A 23,041-nucleotide genomic window follows, 5' to 3' on the forward strand; every position below is an offset into this window, starting at 1 on the left:
TATCAGAATATATCAGCTGAAGAATTTGCTTACCAGCTTTTTTAGGTTTCTTCTTTCTGAGGATTAAAAAAAAGTAAATTAAGTCACATAAAATTTTCCATTTCTGAAACATATAAAAAGAAGAACAATCAGCCGGTACACTTTGACAGTGCCCTAATAAACAAAATAGTTATTTAAGATTAAGTTCCAATAAAATAAATAAATAAATACAAAAACAGAAATGAAATACACTGCTAGTACTTCATCTCAGGACATAATATCAAGCTATTTAGAAGACCTACCTTCGGTTGCAACTTAAAAAACTTCCCATAGTTCCAACAAGCTCAATATGGTTTGTACACCACGGTATAAATATTGAAGCTACAACCACAAACTGCTGAAACAGTGTGGTCTGAACCCAAAGTTTCTAACCTGCCAATCAGAATAAGATATAAGAGAGCGATGGAGAGAGTGATTCAGAGTAAAGCGGGCAAACAACAGACTGCTTGTATTTCATTTGTATTTCCTGTATTCTGCGGTTTTCATTTGCCTTCGAGTGCATGACACGAAGACATGCTCATTTTCATGTGTGTGTGTGTGTTCACACATCTATTAGTGGTCATTGTGTGTTCTCCTATCCTCTGTATATACTTGTTTAGCCTACAATGTGAGGACCAAATGTCAAGTAAATCATGAAAGAAATTGACATTGTGGAGCAATTTTGTTGGACCCCTCAGGGAAAAACAGCTTATAAATCATACTAAATGATGCGTGTGTATCATTTATGCTTTTCTGTGACAGATCTGCTCTATTATTGTCACTGATATGTCAGGTATGCAAATAGCTGTGACTAGGAAAACAAATACATAGATATATTCTTTCATTTCCAAATGGGTGGGGGAAAAATACCCATATCTTCAAAGATATGATACATGCTCAGTTTCTGACAGTTGTTGCGCTGCTTAGGCACAGGAAGTTGTGCATTTCCTTCAAGACCACAAATATAGTTACTCATACTCTCTAACTACTTTGCATTATTGACAGGAAATTGGCCTAGCTTTATACTATTTACAATTATAATGGACTTACTTTAGCAAACTGCCTATAAGTTTATGCCTTCAGCTTGTATTAATAGCAAACATAAAATGCTTTTTTGTCCAACTGTGAGCAGCGTTAATTTCGGTCAGAGTTCAGCGGACAGCAGACTCTTCCTCTGCACTGACACCATTAGCTCTGTAGGGGTCAGTATGATAACGCTTCAAAGACGAAAACATCTACAATACCTTGATTTTGGGGGGGAAAAATAAACACTCAGAAAAACAAAGTGTGTAAGGTAATACCACCCCAGCTTTGTAGCACTAACGACAAGAAGGAAGTTATAGAGTTAGTAAGGCACACTTTTCTAAAGACAGCCTTAAGACAGCAAGCATTTGACAACTTTGATGTCAAACCTTGATGTCAGACACATTTACTTATGGTGGATTTCAGCGGGGATGAACAATTATCAATGCTTCATCTTCTTTACTCTCTTGCAACTGACTTTGGGTGAGAGTTATAATCTTATGCATATTATTTGTAAGGCAGGTTACTGTTAAATATTGTTTCATGACAGCCCTCATAAAGTTTTCTTAGTAATCTTTCAGACAAGTTATGCAGATATGCTGTTTTTCAAAGACAATAATGAGTGTTCATAGGTCAATGTATTTCACACGATTAACAGTGTTTCAGTGGTGAATCTATGCTTCTACACTCTTAAAAATAAAGGTTCTTTATTGGCACTGATGGTTCCGTTAAGAACCTTTAACATCCATGGAATCTTTCCGTTGCACAAAAGGTTCTTTATGGTGGAAAATGTTTTTTTTTTTCTTCAGATTATTAAAATGTTCTTCACTCTAACAAAACTATTTATTTTAAGATCTGTTCACTGACAGGTTCTTTGGGAAAACAAAGTTGGTACTCCAGTGACATTGAAACTCCCGTCTGGAACCTTCATAGATGCAAGATTCATCCAAGCCTCTAATCTAATAATAACCTAATACAGACAATGATCATAACTAGTTGGGGAGGATCACTGACTGCCTTTAAAGATACCTTTAAAATGAAAGCGAATATTTGGTTATTACTAACTGATTTAAGTGTGACACATCAACGCTGCTATTTATAGTCTTGATACTTTTGTTCAGATGGTCTTTATTTCTGTCCAGCTGTGAAAAGTCTCAAAAGGCAGTGGCTAAGCATGTGACAGCTCTAGTTTGATTGAACCATTTCTTGTGCGCAAACTCAGCCAAATATATAGGATATTAAACACTTAATCAGATATAACCATTTAACAATATTCAGTCTTGCAAGCATCCAGGTTTCAGTTTTAATTTCCCACAGAAATGGGTCTCTCTCTTTAACTAACTAGTGTCACATGTTGCTGCGTTGACTATTTACATGTACAGCTTCAGAAACTCCTTAAACGCCATCCTGATGCAAACTCTTCAAGTGACCTCTAATCACTTCAACATCATAGTCTTTGTTATATGTGTTCAAATTTGTTAAAAGCATCTTCAAGGGTTGTTGTTCTGAAACTGATGGGATTGACTGCAAAATGTGCCATTTAACTGTTAAGGGATTGATTCTTGACCTTGATTCTCTCTCTTGTAAAAGGTGCACGCATATCTATATGGAAGGGATGGACTGTATTGTTTCCTCTCCCTGAACTTCCACTGGGGTCTTCCATTGATGCAATCGAATGGAAATACCACACAATCAACAAAACAATCTTACTGGCCAAGATAAATCTAAAGAAGGAACAGGAATCACGAATTTTCAGCAAGAGGACTGGAATGCAAATAATGGAGAATGGTACACTTCACATTGAAGATGTAAAAGATGAAGACTCTGGGAACTACTCTTGCACCATCATTTTCCATGATCAAAGGATGTGGATGGAGCAGATTTATCTTGAAGTACTTCATGGTACCTTTCTCTTCTATTTTACGCTTAACTCAAGGTCATTTCTCTGATGATAGTCTTATGATAATCAGACTGTCGAGTCTGTCAGGGATTTGTATATTTCTTGGTACTAATCATTTGTTTTCTCAGCTAAAGACTTGACGACTGAACCGAACAGCAAAATGTACACCACAACATTTAAACCATCAGGTACCTTTCATTCACTGCATTTTATGTGGACATAAAGGCGCATTCTATTACTCAAATAACAACATTGCCTTTTTCTGAAAGAACATTTTGATTCTACCTTTCCACACATTTTTTTTTTCGGTCAGTCACGTACACATACAAAAATGCTTTTAAAATAATGGTTGGCTATTGTGAAACTGCAGTGCATTAAGTTACTTCCCCATGAATGATGAGTAGTAAAACAATTTAAATGGGTCATTTTGTTTTGTTTTGCAAAGCCAGAATGTCACTGCAACATTATTATAAAATAAAGAAGAGCACAAGGTTAGTTTTTCTGGTGTTTAGGAAATATCTATCACACCGCATTATTTCTTATTGACAAGCCGAGTCATCTTTCTAAGTGGCCAATAGCCATCGTAGATGTCACAAATTTTTTTACCACACAAAAAACTGAATATAATAAAAATAAAATACGTTTCCTTATGATAAACAAAAATACAGAATCTACTTGACTACAATGTACTGGACTTTCTACAATGCTGAATCTTCACATACGTCATACAGCTCATTAATATTTTTTTCTTTATTTTTGGTTTTCTTCTTTTTCCTTTCCCTGTAGAGCCCAGTGTTACTGAAACAGCATTAATTGCAATACCAGTGTGCTCAGCACTCGCAATCCTCTTAATTGTAGCCACTATTTTCATCTTTAAATGTAGGAAAAAGTGTTGCTGCACATCAGGTCAGTGTGACTGTAATTTATTATTTTCCTGTTTTATATTTATCATAGAGATCAAAAATGAAAATGTTGTCATCATTTACTCACCCTTTAACTTTCTTTTCCTGCAAACACATAAGTTATTTATTTATTGTAATGTCCTGGCTGTTCATTTCCATATAATGAAAGTAAATGTGAACTGGTGTGGTTATTCTCCAAATTGACCGTCATCAAGAAGTTTGATCCATATGACCATTTGAGCAATAGCAATAACTCAAATGTAAACATTTACTGAAATTATACACATTTTGAGTTATGACTGAAACTGGGTCTGAAATTATGATCTGTTCAGTGGCAGATGAGGTTGGCTCGAGATTCAAGATGCTCAGTGAAAATGGGATGAGAATAAAAACTCAAAACGTCATTCACTACAGTTAGAGTAGTTACTGTATGTTGCCTTTGTAAGATACTATTTATTTTAAAATGCATAAGTAAAAAAAAAAAAAGAGAGAGAGAGAACAGAAATTTGACATGCCTACTCATACTTTGCATTTGCTCTTTTGCAGACGAACCCATTTACGGCAATAAGATGGTCATAATTCAAGGAAATAAAAGGTCACAGGTGGGCAGAAGGACTCCAGATAATAAAACCAGAGAAAGACCCTCTAATTAGCAAAGAGCTAAAAACCCAGGATGCTGCTGCAGCAAATAAACTACCTTGGTTTTCCTCAGAAACAAATGTATAGGTGCTAAAGTGACGATGACATGGTTTTGTAGGCCATCCTGGAGGTTCACATCACCCTGATTCCCTTGACAACAGGCCAATAGGATTTTTTCATTGGTTTTGGATAATTGCAGAAAATAAGATCTGTGATTCTTACACATTTTGTTGAAGCCTAAATACAATCGGTACAAGTTAAAAGCTAAACATAAGCTATAAATGAACTATACCATGATCACATGACTTCAACGTTACGACCATTAAGCTTCTGACAACTCTTTCAGTTTTTTATAAATAAATAAATAAATTATATGAAATTTTGAGCTGGAATACTTCTTGCAAGAGTGCAATTATAAACACAATGAGGCTGTAAAAGTTGACTAGAGCGTAGATGAGTTTTCCTGTTCACCGTGACAATGTTTATTGTTTAATGTTCTTATTTAAGTGTGGCTATTGTACATGGGCCTTGTTCACCTCTGAAATCTTTGCTTTCCACTGAGAGTGAAGCAAATTATCTTTGAAAACCTGAAGTTACGATTTCCTCTCACTGTTATAAGAGCAAACATAGTGGTCTGAAAAGTCTCTAATCTAGCAACAGTGTCATCCAGCTTGCAACAGCAGTTCTCTATTGCTATAGTTGCTGTAGCAACAGTGGTTTACTGACCTCTTTCTAACAAGACAAAATGTTGTAGATGTGTGCTTTACTAAATGTGTGCAGTTTAAGTTGCTGCTTTAGCCAACAAACCAAATAATGAATAAACTAACAACGTGAGTAGTAAATCTAAATTTGTTTTCTTTTAAGGTGAATGTGATAGATGAGCCCAACAAGTTTGTGACATCTGTGGTGTGTTGTGGTCAAGGCTGTCACTATGCAGGAAAATGTGGCACATGCTTTTTAGTTGTCATCTCACTTACAGTAAACTCTGATCTATGGAGCCATCTATTGTGTTGTCTGTGGTTATGGTCTTATGCAGGGGCGCCTGCAGGATTTCATCTGAGGGTACGCACAGGGTTACAGAATTTTTATTTATTTTTTTATTTTAATTTTTTTGAATGAAAATGGCAAAAAAGCAACAGAATGGTCAAAGACATCCTAGCCCATGTTCACATAGGAAAACAACTGATAAAAAAGCACGGGTGGACACAAAAAACAATTCTGTGTGAATGGTGGCTTATTCACATCAGCACAGCAGTAGCTGCATTTTTTTAAGTTAACTTTCAAAACGTAGTCTTTTGTTTCAGTTGTTTGTAGTTTATTATGCACTTCATCCATCACAGATTGGTCTCTGTGAAAGCACTTCAGATGATTCAACATAGGCAGAGGGTGAACCATTTCCAGGATATAAGGCTAAAAGTAGCTTAATGTTTGTGTTAACTAAGCACATCATAAACACGTCTTTTAGGCAAGTACCAGATCATGTCATAAAATATTTCTGTTACAAAACCAAGAATAAACCAGACCAAAGTGACAGAACCCTGACTCTACCCCCCTCAAACGGGACACCCCCTGGCATCCCCAAAGAGGGACACCAAACACAAGACTAACAGACACCAACACATCACATGACAACATAAGACAGTAACACAATAAACAGAAACACACCATCACAACAACACAAGACAGACAAGGGTCAGACCACATAAACAAGAAGGGGAGGGAGGGAAACCAAGGTGGTGCTGGAGGAACAGCCCAGGAAATCTTAGGACAGTTCCGGACCAATGCGGACAACCAGGGAGGGATGGAAGGGTTGAGCCAGGGGGGATCTGGGGAATCAGAAATCCTGGCAGATAACCAAGGCAGAGTCGGAGGGACGAACCAGGAAGGCTCAGGTGTGTCTACAGTCCCGGCTGAGGGCCAGGGTGGAGCTGGAGGGACGGACCAGGATGGCCCCGTTGTGTCTGGAGTCCCAGCTAGGGTTGGGTATCAAAACCCAGTGCCAATATGGCATGGTACCTTTATAACCAGTATGTACCGAACTGAATCAGAACGCAGATTTCGGTGTCTCATTTCAGTGCCACTTAATTGCCTGAGCTGTCGGTTGCAATATTTGCCCTCTGGTGCTCCGAAACGGAAGTATAAAGGATCATCACCCCATGTGATCACTAGATAAATTATACTGCATTCATGTGGTGTCAGAATAATATGAAAAATTATTTTCCGACTGAGAAAATTCACATGAACGCAAGTCGGAAAGCTCTGATAATATACATCCAACACATCTTTGTAGTAACATTAGTGTCCATGTTGTTTTCACATTCCGACTTAAAAGCACAACTCGGGAAATGAGAGCATCCGCGGAGCGCGTGAATGCAGCAATTACAATTGCTCTCAAGGCAGCAGGTAGCCCACCGTTAGCTAACTACATTAAACGTGCTTAAATTAAATAAAGCTAAACTCGCTTGTAATGACCTGCAATGAGAAGCGTTTCTAAACCTGTTGTCCAACAAAAGAGAATATTATAACATGTTTTACTCCACAACATGAGTCAAATGCTTGCTTTTGTGATCTGATGTGGCTTCTTATCACAGAATGAGGCAGACAATATGTTTTATACTGTAAAAAAGATTAGGATCTCGATTAGCAATGGATTTTAAATATACTTCATTATTATGAAAATACACGAGATGGCTTAGATACTGCAGTGATCGGGGGAAGGGCCAAGGGGAGGTAGGCCACCATCTCCCTCATGGTACACAAAACCCACAAACTGCCAGAATGTTAAAATCCACAGCATTCCCATCTCCCAGGCGCAGACAGCCTTGTTAAGGCCGTTGTTAAAAATGTCCATTAGCGCATCGTTGTTGAGATCAAGCCCCTCCACTGATGTCAGAAACTGTGCAAATTCCTTGATGGTGGTGCTCTTCTGTTGAAGAGGAAGAAGCTTGCTGAACATAAGTTCAAATGCTCACTGATGCTCCAGAAGGAAAAACGATGCATTAAGAGCCAGGGGTGTAAACTTTTGAACAGAATGAAGATGTGTACTTTTTTCTTATTTTTTTAATTTAGTACTTCCCTTCAGAATCTACAGAAGGTACTTACAGGTTTCCCAGAAGACAGAATATGTTCAATTTACCCTGATCTTCAAATTCAAAAAGTTTTCACCTCCAGGATCTTAATGCATTGTGCTGCTGGAAAACCGAAGAATTTGTGGGACATGAAGGATTTTTCTGAAGAACCCCGCTTCATCCATGGTGAAAGCCGATCCGGCGATCCACAGCGCAAAGTTGTAGTATTTCCTCAGCAACCAGCACAGATCAGCTCCAGGCATGACGTAGCGGTATCGTCCTCTTTTGGAACGCCAAACAAAGTAGTTTCACTTTTACAACGAAGCACACAGCGACTTCACGACATGCCGGTGGCGGCAACAATACTACAGCGAGAATAAAAGTTACACCTTCTTTCTTTGCGTGAACATTTGGGCGGCATTATGCAAATCTTCCCACATAGTGACGTAGGCATGTGGGGGCGTCTTAGAATGAGCCATTTTAGGTAGGTGTGGCTGACTCTTAACTTTTATAAAGAATATCTCTTTGGATTTGAGACTTTAGTCTTTGCAACGTTACAGATCTTCTTTATGCACCAAGAGCTTGTAACACTCCAAAGAGAAAGGAAAAATTTAAATCGCATCATATGACCCCTTTAAACGCCGCCCTTATATATATATATATACATACTGCTCTGTGTGTGCACTTGGATGGGTTAAATGCAGAGTACAAATTCCTTGTATGGGACACCATACTTGACTACACACACGCACATTGTAAGTTACAAATTATGTTATTATTTTATTTCATTTCCACGGCTATTGAAACTGCGAATAAATTAGCCTACATTATATTATATTTACATTATGAAAGAACATCACTGATTTCAGTCTAGCGCGAGTTTAAGCACTCTCAAAAAACTACCATTATAATCAATAAAGCTGTCTACACTGTTTTTTTTTCTTTAATGATGAAGTATTCTGAGTAAAATTGTCAGTCACATTTTGAACACTAGAGTGCAGACTGAGAACATTCCTGTGCTGTGAGTTTCTTTACAGAAATGCTTCTGAAGTTTATATTTATGCATTTGGCAGACACTTTTATCCAAAGCGACTTTCAAGGTATCCTTCTATATTACACAGAGTCCTCCACAGGTCTTCAGTGGGGGGTCTGTGGCATTACTGCAGGATATTCCTATAGTTGTTTGATCTCAACCTTACTTTTTTTAAATCCAAAAAGTCAGATAATTAGAATTTTTTTGTTTCATATTTGGCCATTGTTGATATTTGAGTCAGAGCTGTGTGTGTGTGTGTGTGTGTGTGTGTGTGAGCTGAGATGCCTATGATGCCTGACAATGCTGTCTAAGTAGGCAGCTCAGTGAGTTGTGAGACGGAGCCACCACATGCTTCGGAATATGCAGTGGATAGTGATGGGTGGAGAAAGGACCGTTTGCAGCCCAGTTGGTTCAGTGTGTTGAAGAGTGTGTTGTGCATGTTCAGCTGAGGGCAGAGGGCAGAGGGCATCTACACCACATAGAGGTATGTCAAAATATAATATTAATTACTTAGGCTTATCTGTAACACTCCATCTTAGGTAACTTTTATATTAAATTTCAGCCTCATTTTGTATCTCATTTTCCCGAATGCCACTGTCAGATGAACTGATAATTCTACTGTTTGAGTATTAATAAATGGTCAGTTTATTAATGATCAGTTTATCAAGGTCTAATATCTTTTTATTTTTATTTAGTAAATTTACTAGATTTTATTTTAAAATGTAAATAGTATTCTGCATATGCCATAACAGAAAAATATATAGTTATACAGAAACATTATATATTATATATAAATATCAGTAAAGTAAGTTAGTTAACTGTTTTCAGCTAATCCTGTCTACTAAAGATTATATTTATATATTCCTTGTAGAATATTTTTGGCCTCTTAAAAGAAATAAAGCAACTTTAAAATCAAAAGATAACCCTCTGTTCGGTCATTTTAGACCGTAAAAAAATGTTTTGAATTTTTTTTAAATCACTGCTTCATCTGAATAAATGGTACGAAACTCAACTTTTATGGCAGTCGCTATGTGACCACGAAAAAAAAAATTGTGGACTTGATTCGAAAGCGCTAAATGGTTGTAAAAAACAACACAAGTGTGACCCCCAAATTAACAATACCATAGGGTTAATATCATGTTGTGGTGTAGTTATGGATTAAACATTTTAAGCTTTTAAGTGTATATATTTTCTAAATATGTTTTATATATTGTCTTTGTGTCTGTAATATGTGAACACAGATGGCAGCCCTTCAGTAAGATGTTGGAAACATCCCTAACTGACAGAAATCATTGTCTTCATTTTCATCCCACAAGACTGACCTGGACCGTTAAATGCCCTCTCAATATAAAGGGTACAAATGATTTAAAGATAGATAAAACTGTGGACTTTTAATTTTTCAGCTATATCTTATAATTTGGCACTATAGTTACTGAAATACTGTGCTACCTTTCCACTAGGCTAAAATGTTTGTGGTCTCCTTGCCAAGATGTCTACAGATCTGTGTGTCTTTGGTAATGGTGTCCAGACTACAAGGTGCGTGATTGTAGTAATCTCTTGTTCTATGCGTAAGTGGTGTGTTTCAGTTGGTTTCAGTATTGGTGTGTCTCAGGCAGGGTTTCAGCTCCAATACGTCTGGAGGCCCTGGTTGAACTGCCCTTCACTCTGAGCTGTACGCTTGTCAAGGCCAGAGGAGAATCGGTTCATCAGATCCGCTGGCTGGATGTGCAGAACCAGACGTTAATCGCTTACCAGCCTGGTGAAAAAGACAGTGTGAGTGGACAACAGCATGTGGAGCTAGCTCCTTCACCACGAGATGCCAGTGTCATCACCATCAAACGGGTCAGCTACAGGGATGAGGGCTGTTACACTTGCATCTTTGATATTTATCCCAAAGGCTCAAGAGAAGGACAGACCTGCCTTACTGTCATAGGTGAGTCTTGGACAAGATGTATTTGGAGGATGCATCTGCACTTCCATTGACAGTGAGCATCAATGCTTTCCAGTAGCACTGGGACCTTTTATTGTTTATATCACTTTTTTGTTCCAGACTGTACTTATGTGCATTAATGATGGTGATTTGTTTTTAGTGAGTCCTTTTGCAGTTTACATTGAAACGGCGGTAGGTAGTGACAAGTTGTCATGAGTAAGTCATTGAATCAGTCACACGACTGATTCCTTAAAAAAATACTGATTCACTCAAGAATGAATCAGAATCTGTGTTTCAATTTAAAATGCTGTGCTCTCTGGGCAATCATTATACAATTAACTGTTGTTCCTTTTGAGGTGTAATTACTGTAATTTCTTTCTCACTTTGGAATGTAAATTATAGCTGCTTTTCTAAAATGAGACAGACTCTATGACATATGTGACCAACAAATGCAACCTCCGGAGGACTATCCTTCGAAATAAGACACCGCTAAGTCATTGAATCATTCACTCAGAACTCATTGGTTTAAAACACTGATTCATTTAGGAACAAAACAACACTACCATGTAGCGAAGGGGAGATCAGATACTGGATTTTTGAATCTTGTTCAGCAACATTTTATTCATCTTTATTCACGTCAGTTAGTTCATTTCAGCTGAGTAATGTTGTGTTTTCAATTGCCATATTCAAACACATTCACATTTGTAATCTTTGATCATATTTTGACTCAGGGAATCATTATAATGCACTCAAGCTAAAAACTATGAGAAAAATAAATTAGTAGTTCACCTCCCGTTCCTGGTCTTTCATTCATTTGTCACGACACCACAGATGCAAAATTAAGGAATCATTCATGAACTTTTGGAGATGCGTAATGCCCTGTGGATTAGAATGACATATTTAATACATCATTGATCATGTAGGGATTGTATTCTGGATGCTCCTTAGGCAGCTATTGTTATGTGCTGACACTGAAAATACTCATCCCATCTTGGTCTCACTGAGACCTCTTTTAAATTTCGGTTCTTCTACAGCATTGCTGCAAAACCCCCTTTTAAAGAGCATATAGTTGTCTGCTATTAAGTAACAGATTACATGTACTATAGTTTAAAACACACTATACTATAATGTATTTATAATTATGTATGCATGTGCTATCATGCTACTGTTAGTATAGTAGTGACTTATTTTCATTGTTTTTCAGCAAAGGTGATCTCAGAGGGCAATACGACTGCAGTGGGTGGTAAACAAGCCTCTCTGGCCTGTCGGTACGGCCTACCGGAGAAAGTCAAGCAGGTGCTGTGGAAGAAGATTGTTAATAAAGTAGAATCCCGTGAAGTTGCATCTTTTGCAAAGCAGAGTGACCCTGTGATTGAAGAAGAGTTTGTGGACCGTGCGAGCCTAAGCTCTTCCCTGTCTGACACGCAGCTCACGTTATGGCCAGTCCGAGCTGAAGATGAGGCCTGCTACACCTGTGAGTTCCACATGTACCCGGACATCACTAAGAGTGCCACAAGTTGCCTCACTATATTTGGTACGTCCCTCAAGGCTGCTTGAAAAGTAGCATCCAATCTGTGGTTTCCTCTGTTTCTCTCACTAGTTGGCACAGCGCTCGCTATCTTGATCTCTGTGACTACTGTAGCGTTTCTTCTAGTCCTCTGCCTCTGTTTCTGTTTGTGGAAGTGTGTCCTGCGTAAGGATGGTGAGTATTTAGAACGCCATCCAAAAGATGAATGAAAACAATCCAGAACAGCCAAGCCAAATGTTACATCAAAATCATGCAATCAATTTAATATACAAATATTTAAAGAGACACAAATTCTGTCATCATCAAGCCAACCCATTTCAAGTCTCACCATGCAAAGGTCAATCTTAGCTCTCTCAGACGGCTGTCATGACACATTCACACCAGTTCTCCTGTCCCTAAAATAAGTGAATGTTTTTTTCATCTTTACCTAAAGCCACTCAAAACTTCATCAGAGAAGAAGTGTCATTGTATCATATGAGTGCTTGATCTGCAATAAATTAATCACGTGTGTGTGTGTTTGTGTTATTCACATGTTCTACATGAGCAGAGCCTGAAGAGCATCAGGTACCGAGAAGACGGAGAGGGACAGACAGTTGAATGTAGGCGTCTAAGCCTCTTCCTGTGACCTATTTCTGCTTAACTGTGATGACCTACTTCCTTCAACACATTCAGATCTGATTTACTGATATGGGACATTAGTCAAGTGTTTGGTCATGTTTCCATAGAGTGAATAATTTTGATTGCGGCAGACGACAAGCTTCAGTTCTCTTTACAATAAGGATATGCTGAGACACCGGTGAAGATGAAAATCTACTGTCATCATGTTCCCTGCTTTTCCAGCCAAAGAATCCCAGTGACACGTCTCTACATGAGGAAACATGCTACATTTTGAAGAATTTCTAAATCCATCACTAATATGAAGGTTGCAGAAGGCATTTTATCTTGTTACAGAGGGGAGTTTAAACTTAGTATTTGTCTGTTTTAATACCCATTTGAAGGTGTAAAAGGACAACAAAAACTTCTCAGAACTTCTTAACTTCTTGAATTCTATGAAAAAGAAACAAACAAGAAAAAAAGCTAGCTGTTCACTCCAAGAAAGTGTAAGAAAACGTCATTGTTTCATCATTGTGAGTAATTAAAATGTTACAGTGAATTGCACTCTATTGAAGAAAAACATTCTATCATATCTTTTTGGATTTCTGATAATTATATTATGATCATTTATATTCCTTTATAGTTTATAATCATGACTTTGCTCTGTCCCTTCATTTTGAATGTGGACATTCGCACTGCAGATGAAAGGATGCAAGTCCAATGAGGTAGACCGAGCACACAGTTGTTTTTGGATACTTTTAGGAAATCATTAGCTCTTTTTTTTTAATGTTTAATGATTAGGCAGACTGAACTAGAGATATAGAGACTAACTACACTGTAAAAAAATTACCGTGAATTTAACGGTAAAAGACTGTAAAAATGCTACAGTAAAAACCTGTTAAATGGTTAACGGTAAATTCCCCTACTATATACGGTGAAAAACTGCATTGGACATTACATGTATTGGACATTAATTTTACGGTAGTATGCCGTTTTTGGAAGTGAAAAAGACCATATAATTTACAGTGAATAACCGTAAATTGACATTCCCAGAATCCCCTGCGTTACATTTCAAATTTGATGTTTTTTTTGTTGAAATAACTGTTTGTTCTTAGTTTTTTCTTATCAGTTTTGTATATTAGGGTTGTGTGTTACACCTAATGTTGTTAAATGAATGTTTATTGCATTATTTCAGTTTCATGTGTGTTACCATGATGGTGTTTATTGTTTGTGTGAATGACACTGTGCACCTTCTATATATGTTATTATTTAAAAGCTGCTTGTGATGGGCTTTGGTTCATCATGTGACTTTCTCATCACCTGAGACTTTCTACCTGCATTTGGTGGTTATCAGTGTATTACAAAGGTACAAAACAGATTTCAGTACTTCAATACGTTGGTATATTAACATTATATCAGTTAATGAAATTACGGTATTTAACTGTAAATTTAAGTTAAAACTGTAGAACCTAAAACGTTGCTACCGTATTTTTACAGTAAAATTGCGGCAACCACAGCTGCCGTTTTTTTACCATAAATTTTACAGAATTTTTTTTACAGTGTAGAACTATTCAATTTAAGTTCTTCGGTCTCTGAGTCCAAAGCAATGGTGGGAATAGAGCTTGTGACCAGCTCGTCAAAGCATTCACTATATCAGTGGAAATGCATTATCTGCAGTCTGGTGTGCAATTAAATGGCTGACAAATACTGTGGATCAGCTGGTTTAATTACTGGGAAACCGTGTTGCTTTGATCTTTGTATTAATACACACGTGCAAGCCAATGTAATGATAACAACTGATAAAAAGTGAAAGAGTTTTTATTTTGTCCTATGTATGTTAAATGTTTTGTCATATCCCTGAGGAAGTGAGAGTATAGGCCACACTTAAAATGAATAAATTCACTCTAAGTTCTTTCTATTCAGTAACATAATGTACATAATGTGAAATAAAGTACATTGTTTTCCTAGTGTAATATATGGATGCTGTATTTATTGCGTGCTTCAAGCTGGAAATTGCAAATGATATTGACTTGTATACAAGTATTTAGTGCATTCCTGCACCAATAAGCAAAAGCGTCCATGCTTTGATTTTATTGAATCTATTATGAAATTGATCAAATTCTGTTCAACTAAATGACATGGTATGGGGTTTACAACATGTGCTTTGTCATGTAGAGGTGTATTCCATTGACTTATTGATGTTTTTGAATTATTAAGGGAAACAAAATAGAAAACTTAATTGTCACACTTTATTTTAACGTCCAATTCTCGCCATTAACTATTAACTATGACTTTTGCCTCAATAAACTCCTAATTACTGCTTACTGTAATGTAGTTAATCTTAATGTAGTTGTTAAATTCAGCTATTGGGTAGGATTAGGGATGTAGAATATGGCAATGCAGAATATGTGCTTTATAAGTACTAATCAATTGCCAATTATGCTAGTAATATCCATGCTAATAAGCAACTAGTTAATAGTGAGTATTGGTCCCTATAATAAAGTGTTACCAAATTATTAGATGACACAGTAACAATTTTAAATATTTAAAACAGTGACTATTTCATCACATGCAGAATCCATTAATTGTGATGCAAATTTGCTGGCAAAGACATGAAAGAGGAAAATGAAGTCTTTATTAAATGAAGTTTATTTATGGAATATTCCTTTTTCCACATTCTTGATACACATGGGATTACTTCAACTTTCTGAGAGGGAAACTTATTTTTCTTTTGTCCTTGCTCCACTGGTCCTTGGGAATATTTTAGGTTGTTTAAATCAGAATTTTGATTTAAAAAAAAACAATACACTTAAAGCTGGCTTTGTGTTCCTGTAGCTGGTAAAGCAGGCTGCTTAACAATGCCTTTTTTTCATGGTCTGATTTAATCTGTGAGTAATTTTTGAGCCTTTATGTTGAAAGTCTTAATAAAATATTGGCTATAGCTTTGCAACCCGTACAAAAGGATGTGGTGATACAGTTGTAACCATAGAAGAACATTCACACAGAGTAAGTCACTTCACCATCTACTGGTTCTTTATCAAGGGTCAGATTGTAGTTACGGTGAATCAAGCCAGACAAGTGAGACATCATTATGTGGAATAATTCATAATTAATTGTTCTGTTATATAACATATCTCTGTAGAATATCAAATGCAACAGTCATTACATGCATTTTTTTTCATGTGTTTTCATTTGTCTGAACTCATAGATGTGATCAAGCTCCAAGCAATACGGAAAATGAGTCCCTCTTAAATATAAGCCTCTAAAAAAAATTATTATACATTTTTCAAAAATATCAATGGATGATCAACTACAAGAAAAGTATATATTTTTGCCAAATTACAAAAAGCTTCAGGCCAATGGGGAGTGGTGTGAAGTGATGCAGAGATGCATATACAACCTGGCTTATATTTATTCTATTCTAATACATTAATTTAGTCATTCATTGGTTTGTGAATGAGATTGACTTCTCTGCTAACTTCTCTTGAACTCTGCTAATTTAATTCTAACATGACATGCACACTTTCTGTCCTGACTTTTCTTTCACTTTAAATGCTTGGCAGTATGACCCAGGTATAGACCTTTTCCCCACTGCTGTATGTATTCCCCACAGCTTTCAACGGGTTTCAAACTGGTTACTCTTAGTAGACTGAAGCAATATTTAGAATAATGGCGCCATCTATCGGAGCAAATTGCATACACAGCCACTATACACTGTCTAACCAACTAGAAGTTAGCCAAGAGGTAATTAGTCTTACTTTTCAAAATTAAATAAGACCAATTTACATTTTTACGTAACTGACTTTAAAAAGTTACAATCAGTCTCAAATAGATTACCTTTTAAGACTAGTCTAAGCAACTGACCACTGGCTTTAGGTGCTGTTCAGTTCTGTCAAGGGATGCATTGAGTCAAATTTAGTAACATTGCTCTTAGGACTCAACAAGCTCAACAAAAGTGAGACATCCAGTTAAATGGGACAAATAAGTTTCATGATCAATTGCATTTGCTTTTTGTGGGCTGGACTTAATGAAATTTTAAAACAACTTGTTTAAAACAACCTGTTGAAGGCCCTCAAGGGAGGCTTCAGGATTTTGTTAAGCAATTGCTGGTAACACTTTATTTTAAGGTGTCCTTGTTGCACACGTTACATGTACTTACTATTATAATAACAATTAATTATGCATAATTACATGCAAGTAACCCTAATCCTAACCCTAATTAGTAAGTACATGTAGTTAATTAATATTACTCAGTACTTAAAAGTATAATTACACTGTAACAAGGACACCTTAAAATAAAGTGTAACCCTATTGCTCTTTCGGAGTGGTTTCACTTTCATTGTTGGTGAGGAGGAGGAGGACGATCTATGCCACTCGCATGCTACAGACCCCGAGCCTGAGCCCACACCTACCTCAGACCCTGAGCCCAATCCCTCCAACTCCTACTGTAATGTCATCCCATCATCCCCTCTAATGTAACATTCCTCATAATCTCCTGTGTATTTAAGCTCTAAGTTTGGTTCTGTTCATTGTCCAGTATTGTCTCCTCCATTGTTCTCTACAAACATGTTGTGTTTGTTGCTCCTGCATTCTAGGATTGTTGGATTACCTTCTTTTTGGTTTCTGTAAATAAAACAGCCGTCAAAGATTTTTATGCTTACTCAACTATTCAAATTGTCCTAAGTAACACTGTAACACCGTTTTGTCAATTTGAACGTTTGTTCACTAAATGCAAAATGCCCAATTCAGCCAATAAATTCATAGAGAAAACAGTTTTCATGTTCAGGACATTTTTCAGTTAGTAACACAATGAAGTGATCTATCATGTTAGAAGCCATATAGTTTTACAGGACATTTTCTGTCAAGTGAATTTTGCCTGCATTGTTTCTGAAAACGTAATCACCTAAGAAAGCAAAGATATCTGTGATATAGTTTTGAAGGCTGTACATAGACAAATGTAAAAGGATCTGTTTGACATCACATCACAACAAATAACATCTAGGTTACTTGTGTAACCCTCGTTCCCTGAAGGAGGGAACGGAGACGGTACGTCAGTCGTGACTGACGAAATTGGGATCTCGCCCGAGAGCCCAATCACCTTCGAGTGTTAGCTAAACAAGCCAATGACAGTTGGCGTGCGTGTTTCGCCACGCGCACCCCGCCCCGTAGCACGGGTATAAAAGGAGAGCGCGTGCAAACGCACATCAGTTTTCCGCTGAGGAGCCGAGACTACATGCCCCGGCCGTACAGCGGTGGTACAGCAACTGTGGCGACGGAACGTAACGTCTCCGTTCCCTCCTTCAGGGAACGAGGGTTACATAAGTAACCTAGACGCTCCCTTTCAGTCAGTCACGTTCTATGTTATGTCAGTCGTGACTGACGAATTGGGATCCGTATGGAAAACGCCACTATTGCTGACCCCCTCCAGTGCCCTGCGGAAGCCGGCAAGTCCCCCCACACCAGCTGGGGCGGAAGATAGGACAGTGGCTAGGCAGAGGTGTCCGCCACTGCTGTTCCATACAGTGGTACATTGGATAACATTGGGAAAGCGTACCCAGTTGGGACACTACGGAAGCTATATCCCGCACATAGGAGGTATCATGTGGAATTACACATATGGACTGGCCCCCGGGCAGTACTACATATGGAAGTCCCTGCGGTAGACTCAACCCGCCTGGGGTGAGATAACTACGCAGCAGAGATGGCAGTGAACGACTGCCAGGGAAAGACACGGGCTTACCATGAGGGGAGCCGTACTGTGGAAGAATACACATGTGGGATCACCCGAAGGGGGAATCACTACACACGGGCACCTAGCCCAGCACAAGGGCTGACCTTGGGAAGGTCTACCTGAGCATCCCCAAAGCGTCTCCAAATCAGCTGGACTGTCTCGGGGTGGAGTCGCCATTCTCCCGGAAGGGCGGGCTGACGTGAGAGCTCGTTGGCTGCACGATTGAGCTCGCCTGGGATGTGAACGGTGCGAAGCGACCTCAGATGCTTCTGACTCCAGAGGAGGAGATGGCGGGCGAGTTGCGACATGCGACGGGAGTGTAGACCGTCCTGATGGTTGATGTACGCAACGGTCACAGCGGCTCGGCTCCGAAGCGAAAAGCTGATGTGCGTTTGCGAAACATGCACGCCAACTGTCATTGGCTTGTTTAGTTAACACTCGAAGGTGATTGGGCTCTCGGGCGAGATCCCAATTCGTCAGTCACGACTGACGTAACATAGAACGTGACTGACTGAAAGGGAACAATAATGACAAAACAACCAAACTTGAAACAAATGTCAGCAAGCATTGAAACAACAGTAATAATTTATTCATGCTGCAATGCATGCTGGTAACTCACCCTTAATATTTCAGTAAAATTGTTCAATTTAAAATTCTTTGTTGAACTAGCTGTGTCTGACTAGTTGGGACAACATTTGGTTGTGATTTTTTTGAAACATGATTTTTTTGTGTTTCAAGTAGTTTACATTTCCTAGTATTTGTGACTCAAAAGGTCCTATAAACTGGAAATCACCAAAGCACAACAAAAAACAATCACTGTGTAATGAACATAGCTGTTACCACTGTAACTATTAACTTTTTCATTTTATTAGTACTCTTTGTTGTACCTTCATGGGCAATTTCTGAAGCATCAACATTGATAAACAAAGCAACAAATAATATGTAACATCTCAACATACACAAACCCAGGCATTAGCAATACAGCATTTCCTCATGTATTTAAGACGTAAATAATCTAACCTGTATCTTTGAGCTTCAAATAAGTATTTATGATCAAAACTGCATTTGAAACAAAACATCTAGAAGCATTTACAGTCCTCCACTTGGGGGCTCGGTATACATAACCAACCTGCAAATAACTTTTTTTTTTTCAGTATATTTTATTTTGAGGGAGTTACATATCTATCCACTGTAGTGAACGCCATGCATGAAAGGGTTAAACGTACAGAGCCTATGATATTTGACCCTAGGTTAACTCCCTGCAGCTGTGATACATTTTTTAATCCATAAAACCAACAAAAAGTTAAAACAGATTCAATAAAAAATCTTTAAAACATTACCGGTATACATTTGTCCACATCAAAAAGGCTTATAAAGTGAATATAATCCCTTATGTGCAAACAAGATTTGCATTTTCCACCCATTTTAACCTATCATCTATTACTGTACTTCTCAGCTTCTTTACTAGCAATAACTAATTTAGATGGAACATCAATAGTACTGTAAAAATCTATCTTCATTCTCGGAAACATAAATTTTTACGTTTTAACGCTTAGACTAGTCCTCAGTATATGGATGTGTTGCATCAGACACATGTGATTACTGGATTGAGTTTCACTTATAGAAACCTCACCGAACTCACAGCAACGATTTTCCGTGATGTAATGAGGTAAACCATGTGATGATTTGTACTGTGCAGTGTGAAAACATGCATACATCTCCTGCTTCCTGGTAGACAGAATATTAACACTAACAGTACTGTACGGTTTCACAAAACTGACTCACTCTTTAAGTTTGGAGACTTGAAAATGTTGTTAACTTTGCCTGGTTATGCATTACCCGCAGACAGAAAATCAGGAGACCCGGATTGATGCATACTCTGATAACTCCTCCTGTGTCTGACGGGGTGTAGCAGATGATGGTGTTGGTGCGAGGTGATGCAGAGATGCATATACAACCTGGCTTGATCTGCTTTCTCTCCTGTTAGACAAAGGATCATCACTACAATCTGACACATATGATGTAGACTGTCCAGGTGGTAACGTTAAACTGCATGTGTTGCTGTCACGAGATTCTTCTGAGTACTGGACACAGACAAATTCATCACGCTTCAGAACACTGGGGCTTGGCGACGACCAGACAGATGTTGCTGTAGTCTGCAAATATAATAGGGGAATCATTGTTGTTGTACATTTGGATATACAAAATTTAGAATTTAAGATTTTCCTTTTTTATGAGTTGGAATTTGAATTGGAGTGAGAGGCAGAATGTGCTAAACTGCAATTTAAAGAAATTAAACACAGTCAGACAACAGAATATTACAGAGAACTTCTTAGCTGTTTTGTTTAAGGTTCCCAAGATGCTCTTGCTTAACTCTATTTTGAGGACTTAGGGGTAATCTAGAGCATTCTGGAAAAGTATGTGTTCATGGACTGAGATGTGAAATGATAGGTAAGTTAATTAGTAAATACAAATAAAATCAGATTAATTAATTAAAAAAAATCTACACATGGCATTTTAAATATTATTTGATTAATGTCAGTTGTATATTAATTTTAATGTGTGAAAACGTGTTGTGGGTAATTTATAAAAACATTACTGTTAATTGAAATTCTAAATTTGTAAAATCAAAATCAAGGTACAGTTCTATCTTGCATACCTCAATTCAAGTTCAAAAACTGAATTATAATTTAAAATGCATTCAATTCAGTTCTGAACAATTAAAAATGTACAGTACATGTATTTTCACAACATTAATCAGTCGTTTATAAAACGTACCTGAACCTGCGATCTCTGTGCGTTCTTTCTTCTCGAACCTGACAATGATCATTAAAGAGACAAATTCAGGATCATGCCAAAATGCAAATATCTCAAAATAATGGAAAATTACAAAATTACTTACTTTTAAATCCATTAATACACAGGACGGAGATGAGCATTAATATGACAACCAGAATCACTACACCCAAACAGATAAAGAGATACGGCAGCCACCATGGACCTGAATCAGAGCTCCAATCAGTGTTTTCTCTTACTGCAGTCACTAAGAAAAGATAATCTAGTGTCATTTTCAAAAAGGAGAAGCAATGTTAAGCTGGAACAGCACCTACATATAAATACAGTAATATCATTTATTTTTTCATAAATTGGATCATACGAAATCTTTGAGAACATTCACATTAGTCTTTGAATAGATTGAAACTGCTCTTACCGTCAGTGCAAGGCATTTCATCTTCCAGCATATCATCTGCAAAAGTTCAAAAACTGCTTTAGAACTGTTTAAAATTCATTTGAAGTTTCATATAATTACCACAGATGGTTCTGATGGCTTCGGCCTTACATAATCACATTTGTTAACATAAAGTGTTGAAAAAATAGTTACCTGAGACAGAAATATTAATATGATGGCTAACTGTAGAGAAGTTTGAGAGCTTCAGTTCACATCTGTACAGACCGCCATGATGCTTTGATATGTTTGGGAAAGTTAAATATGAAGACAGTATCTTTGGATCGGATGATGAATAGTTCTGTGATGTTGACATTTGATCTGCTTCATATACTGGAATCCAATCTTGCAAGCTTTCTTTTGTCCATGTCACATTGATTGTCTGTTCATTACAATACTTCAGATTGCAGGAGATCTTCAAAGGCTTGTTTATGAAGGCTTTATAGACAGTCCCTCTCTGAACTTTAAAGAGAGGACATTTGGGGGCATGACCTAAAATATATAACATTTGCAGCAAATGTATGAACACAATGATAACAGCAAACTGTTAGAACATCATTAAAATGAGAAAATGCTACGGAACCGAACATTTCTTTCCAAAAGAGATGCACATTGTTTTCAGCATGCAAAGGTTGTAATAGCACATATGCTTTAAATGTAAAACTGTAAAGGAATGTGTTACATTTTTGCAATTATGTCGGCAAATGAAATGTGACTGGAAATCTAAACTAAACTGTGGTTTTAAACGAACCATTGTTGTTTGTTATGTCATCTAAAATTGACCTTCTGCATCCTCACATTTTAACCTCACTTTTACTAAAAGAAAATTCAATAGAATGTTGATTACACCAGAACTAGTCAGTGAAAATCACAGCATCAATAGTCGATTTTGTCTTGGACATCATTCGTGCTATAAACTCACCTTGTGCGTCGGTGCTCACATGCAGGATGAAAACTACCAGCATGTCAAGGAACAAAGCCATCTTTCTCAGGTACAGCCAATGCATCTCAAATACAAGCCAGGTATTTCACAGACAGTCTCAAAATATAAATTCATCCAGACTAATCCTTACTGTCACCATCCAAATCACACAACTTATTTCTGTCACTCTGTCGTGCTCTTCAATTATGTTCATTCTTATACTTGTGGTTTCCATTTCCTTTACCTACGCAGCATGCACTCATCCTGCTCTCTGTGCTTTTGCACATGTGTTGAGCTTCACGTGTTTTTGGACAGGAGAGTTTTTGTTCTGTTTTTTTTTTTTTGCATACTTTCTAGAGCACAAATATCATGTGTTGCTTATTCAGAGCAAGTGAAAAAAATCTCACACATCCACAGTAATAATAACACAAATTGCTAATATTGAATAATAATTATAAATAAGACCCAAGGCCTCAATTCCAGCCTTATTAAGATGAAAACCCTCATTAGATTTTTTATGGTTTCTG

At 37.4% G+C, this 23,041-nt stretch overlaps 2 protein-coding genes across 2 annotated transcripts; both read left to right on the forward strand.

The window, feature by feature from the left end:
- The first annotated feature begins 804 nt into the window (after positions 1–804).
- Positions 805–4,811, forward strand: LOC107559490 (uncharacterized). The gene is made up of 5 exons (XM_016243337.1): positions 805–811; positions 2,632–2,943; positions 3,070–3,129; positions 3,728–3,847; positions 4,390–4,811. The coding sequence occupies exons 1-5, from the start codon at positions 805–807 to the stop codon at positions 4,494–4,496; spliced, it is 606 nt and encodes a 201-aa protein (XP_016098823.1). The 3' UTR covers positions 4,497–4,811.
- A 4,088-nt stretch (positions 4,812–8,899) lies between these two features.
- Positions 8,900–12,070, forward strand: LOC107559491 (uncharacterized). Its single transcript, XM_016243338.1, has 5 exons — positions 8,900–9,067; positions 9,825–9,937; positions 10,044–10,119; positions 10,196–10,516; positions 11,718–12,070. Exons 3-5 carry the CDS (start codon positions 10,050–10,052, stop codon positions 12,068–12,070), a joined length of 744 nt encoding a protein of 247 aa, XP_016098824.1. The 5' UTR covers positions 8,900–9,067; positions 9,825–9,937; positions 10,044–10,049.
- Positions 12,071–23,041: the final 10,971 nt, after the last annotated feature.

This window comes from Sinocyclocheilus grahami, unplaced genomic scaffold, assembly GCF_001515645.1.
Source record: "Sinocyclocheilus grahami isolate Dianchi unplaced genomic scaffold, SAMN03320097.WGS_v1.1 scaffold688.1, whole genome shotgun sequence".
NCBI classification, from domain to species: Eukaryota; Metazoa; Chordata; class Actinopteri; order Cypriniformes; family Cyprinidae; genus Sinocyclocheilus; species Sinocyclocheilus grahami.

Coding starts and splice junctions, on each gene's coding strand:
- LOC107559490 (XM_016243337.1), top strand. Junction 2,944..3,069: donor TTATCTTGAAGTACTTCATG/GTACCTTTCTCT, acceptor TTGTTTTCTCAG/CTAAAGACTTGACGACTGAA. Junction 3,130..3,727: donor CACAACATTTAAACCATCAG/GTACCTTTCATT, acceptor CTTTCCCTGTAG/AGCCCAGTGTTACTGAAACA.
- LOC107559491 (XM_016243338.1), top strand. CDS start 10,050: ATGTTTGTGGTCTCCTTGCCAAGATGTCTACAGATCTGTGTGTCTTTG. Junction 10,120..10,195: donor AATGGTGTCCAGACTACAAG/GTGCGTGATTGT, acceptor GGTGTGTCTCAG/GCAGGGTTTCAGCTCCAATA. Junction 10,517..11,717: donor GACCTGCCTTACTGTCATAG/GTGAGTCTTGGA, acceptor ATTGTTTTTCAG/CAAAGGTGATCTCAGAGGGC.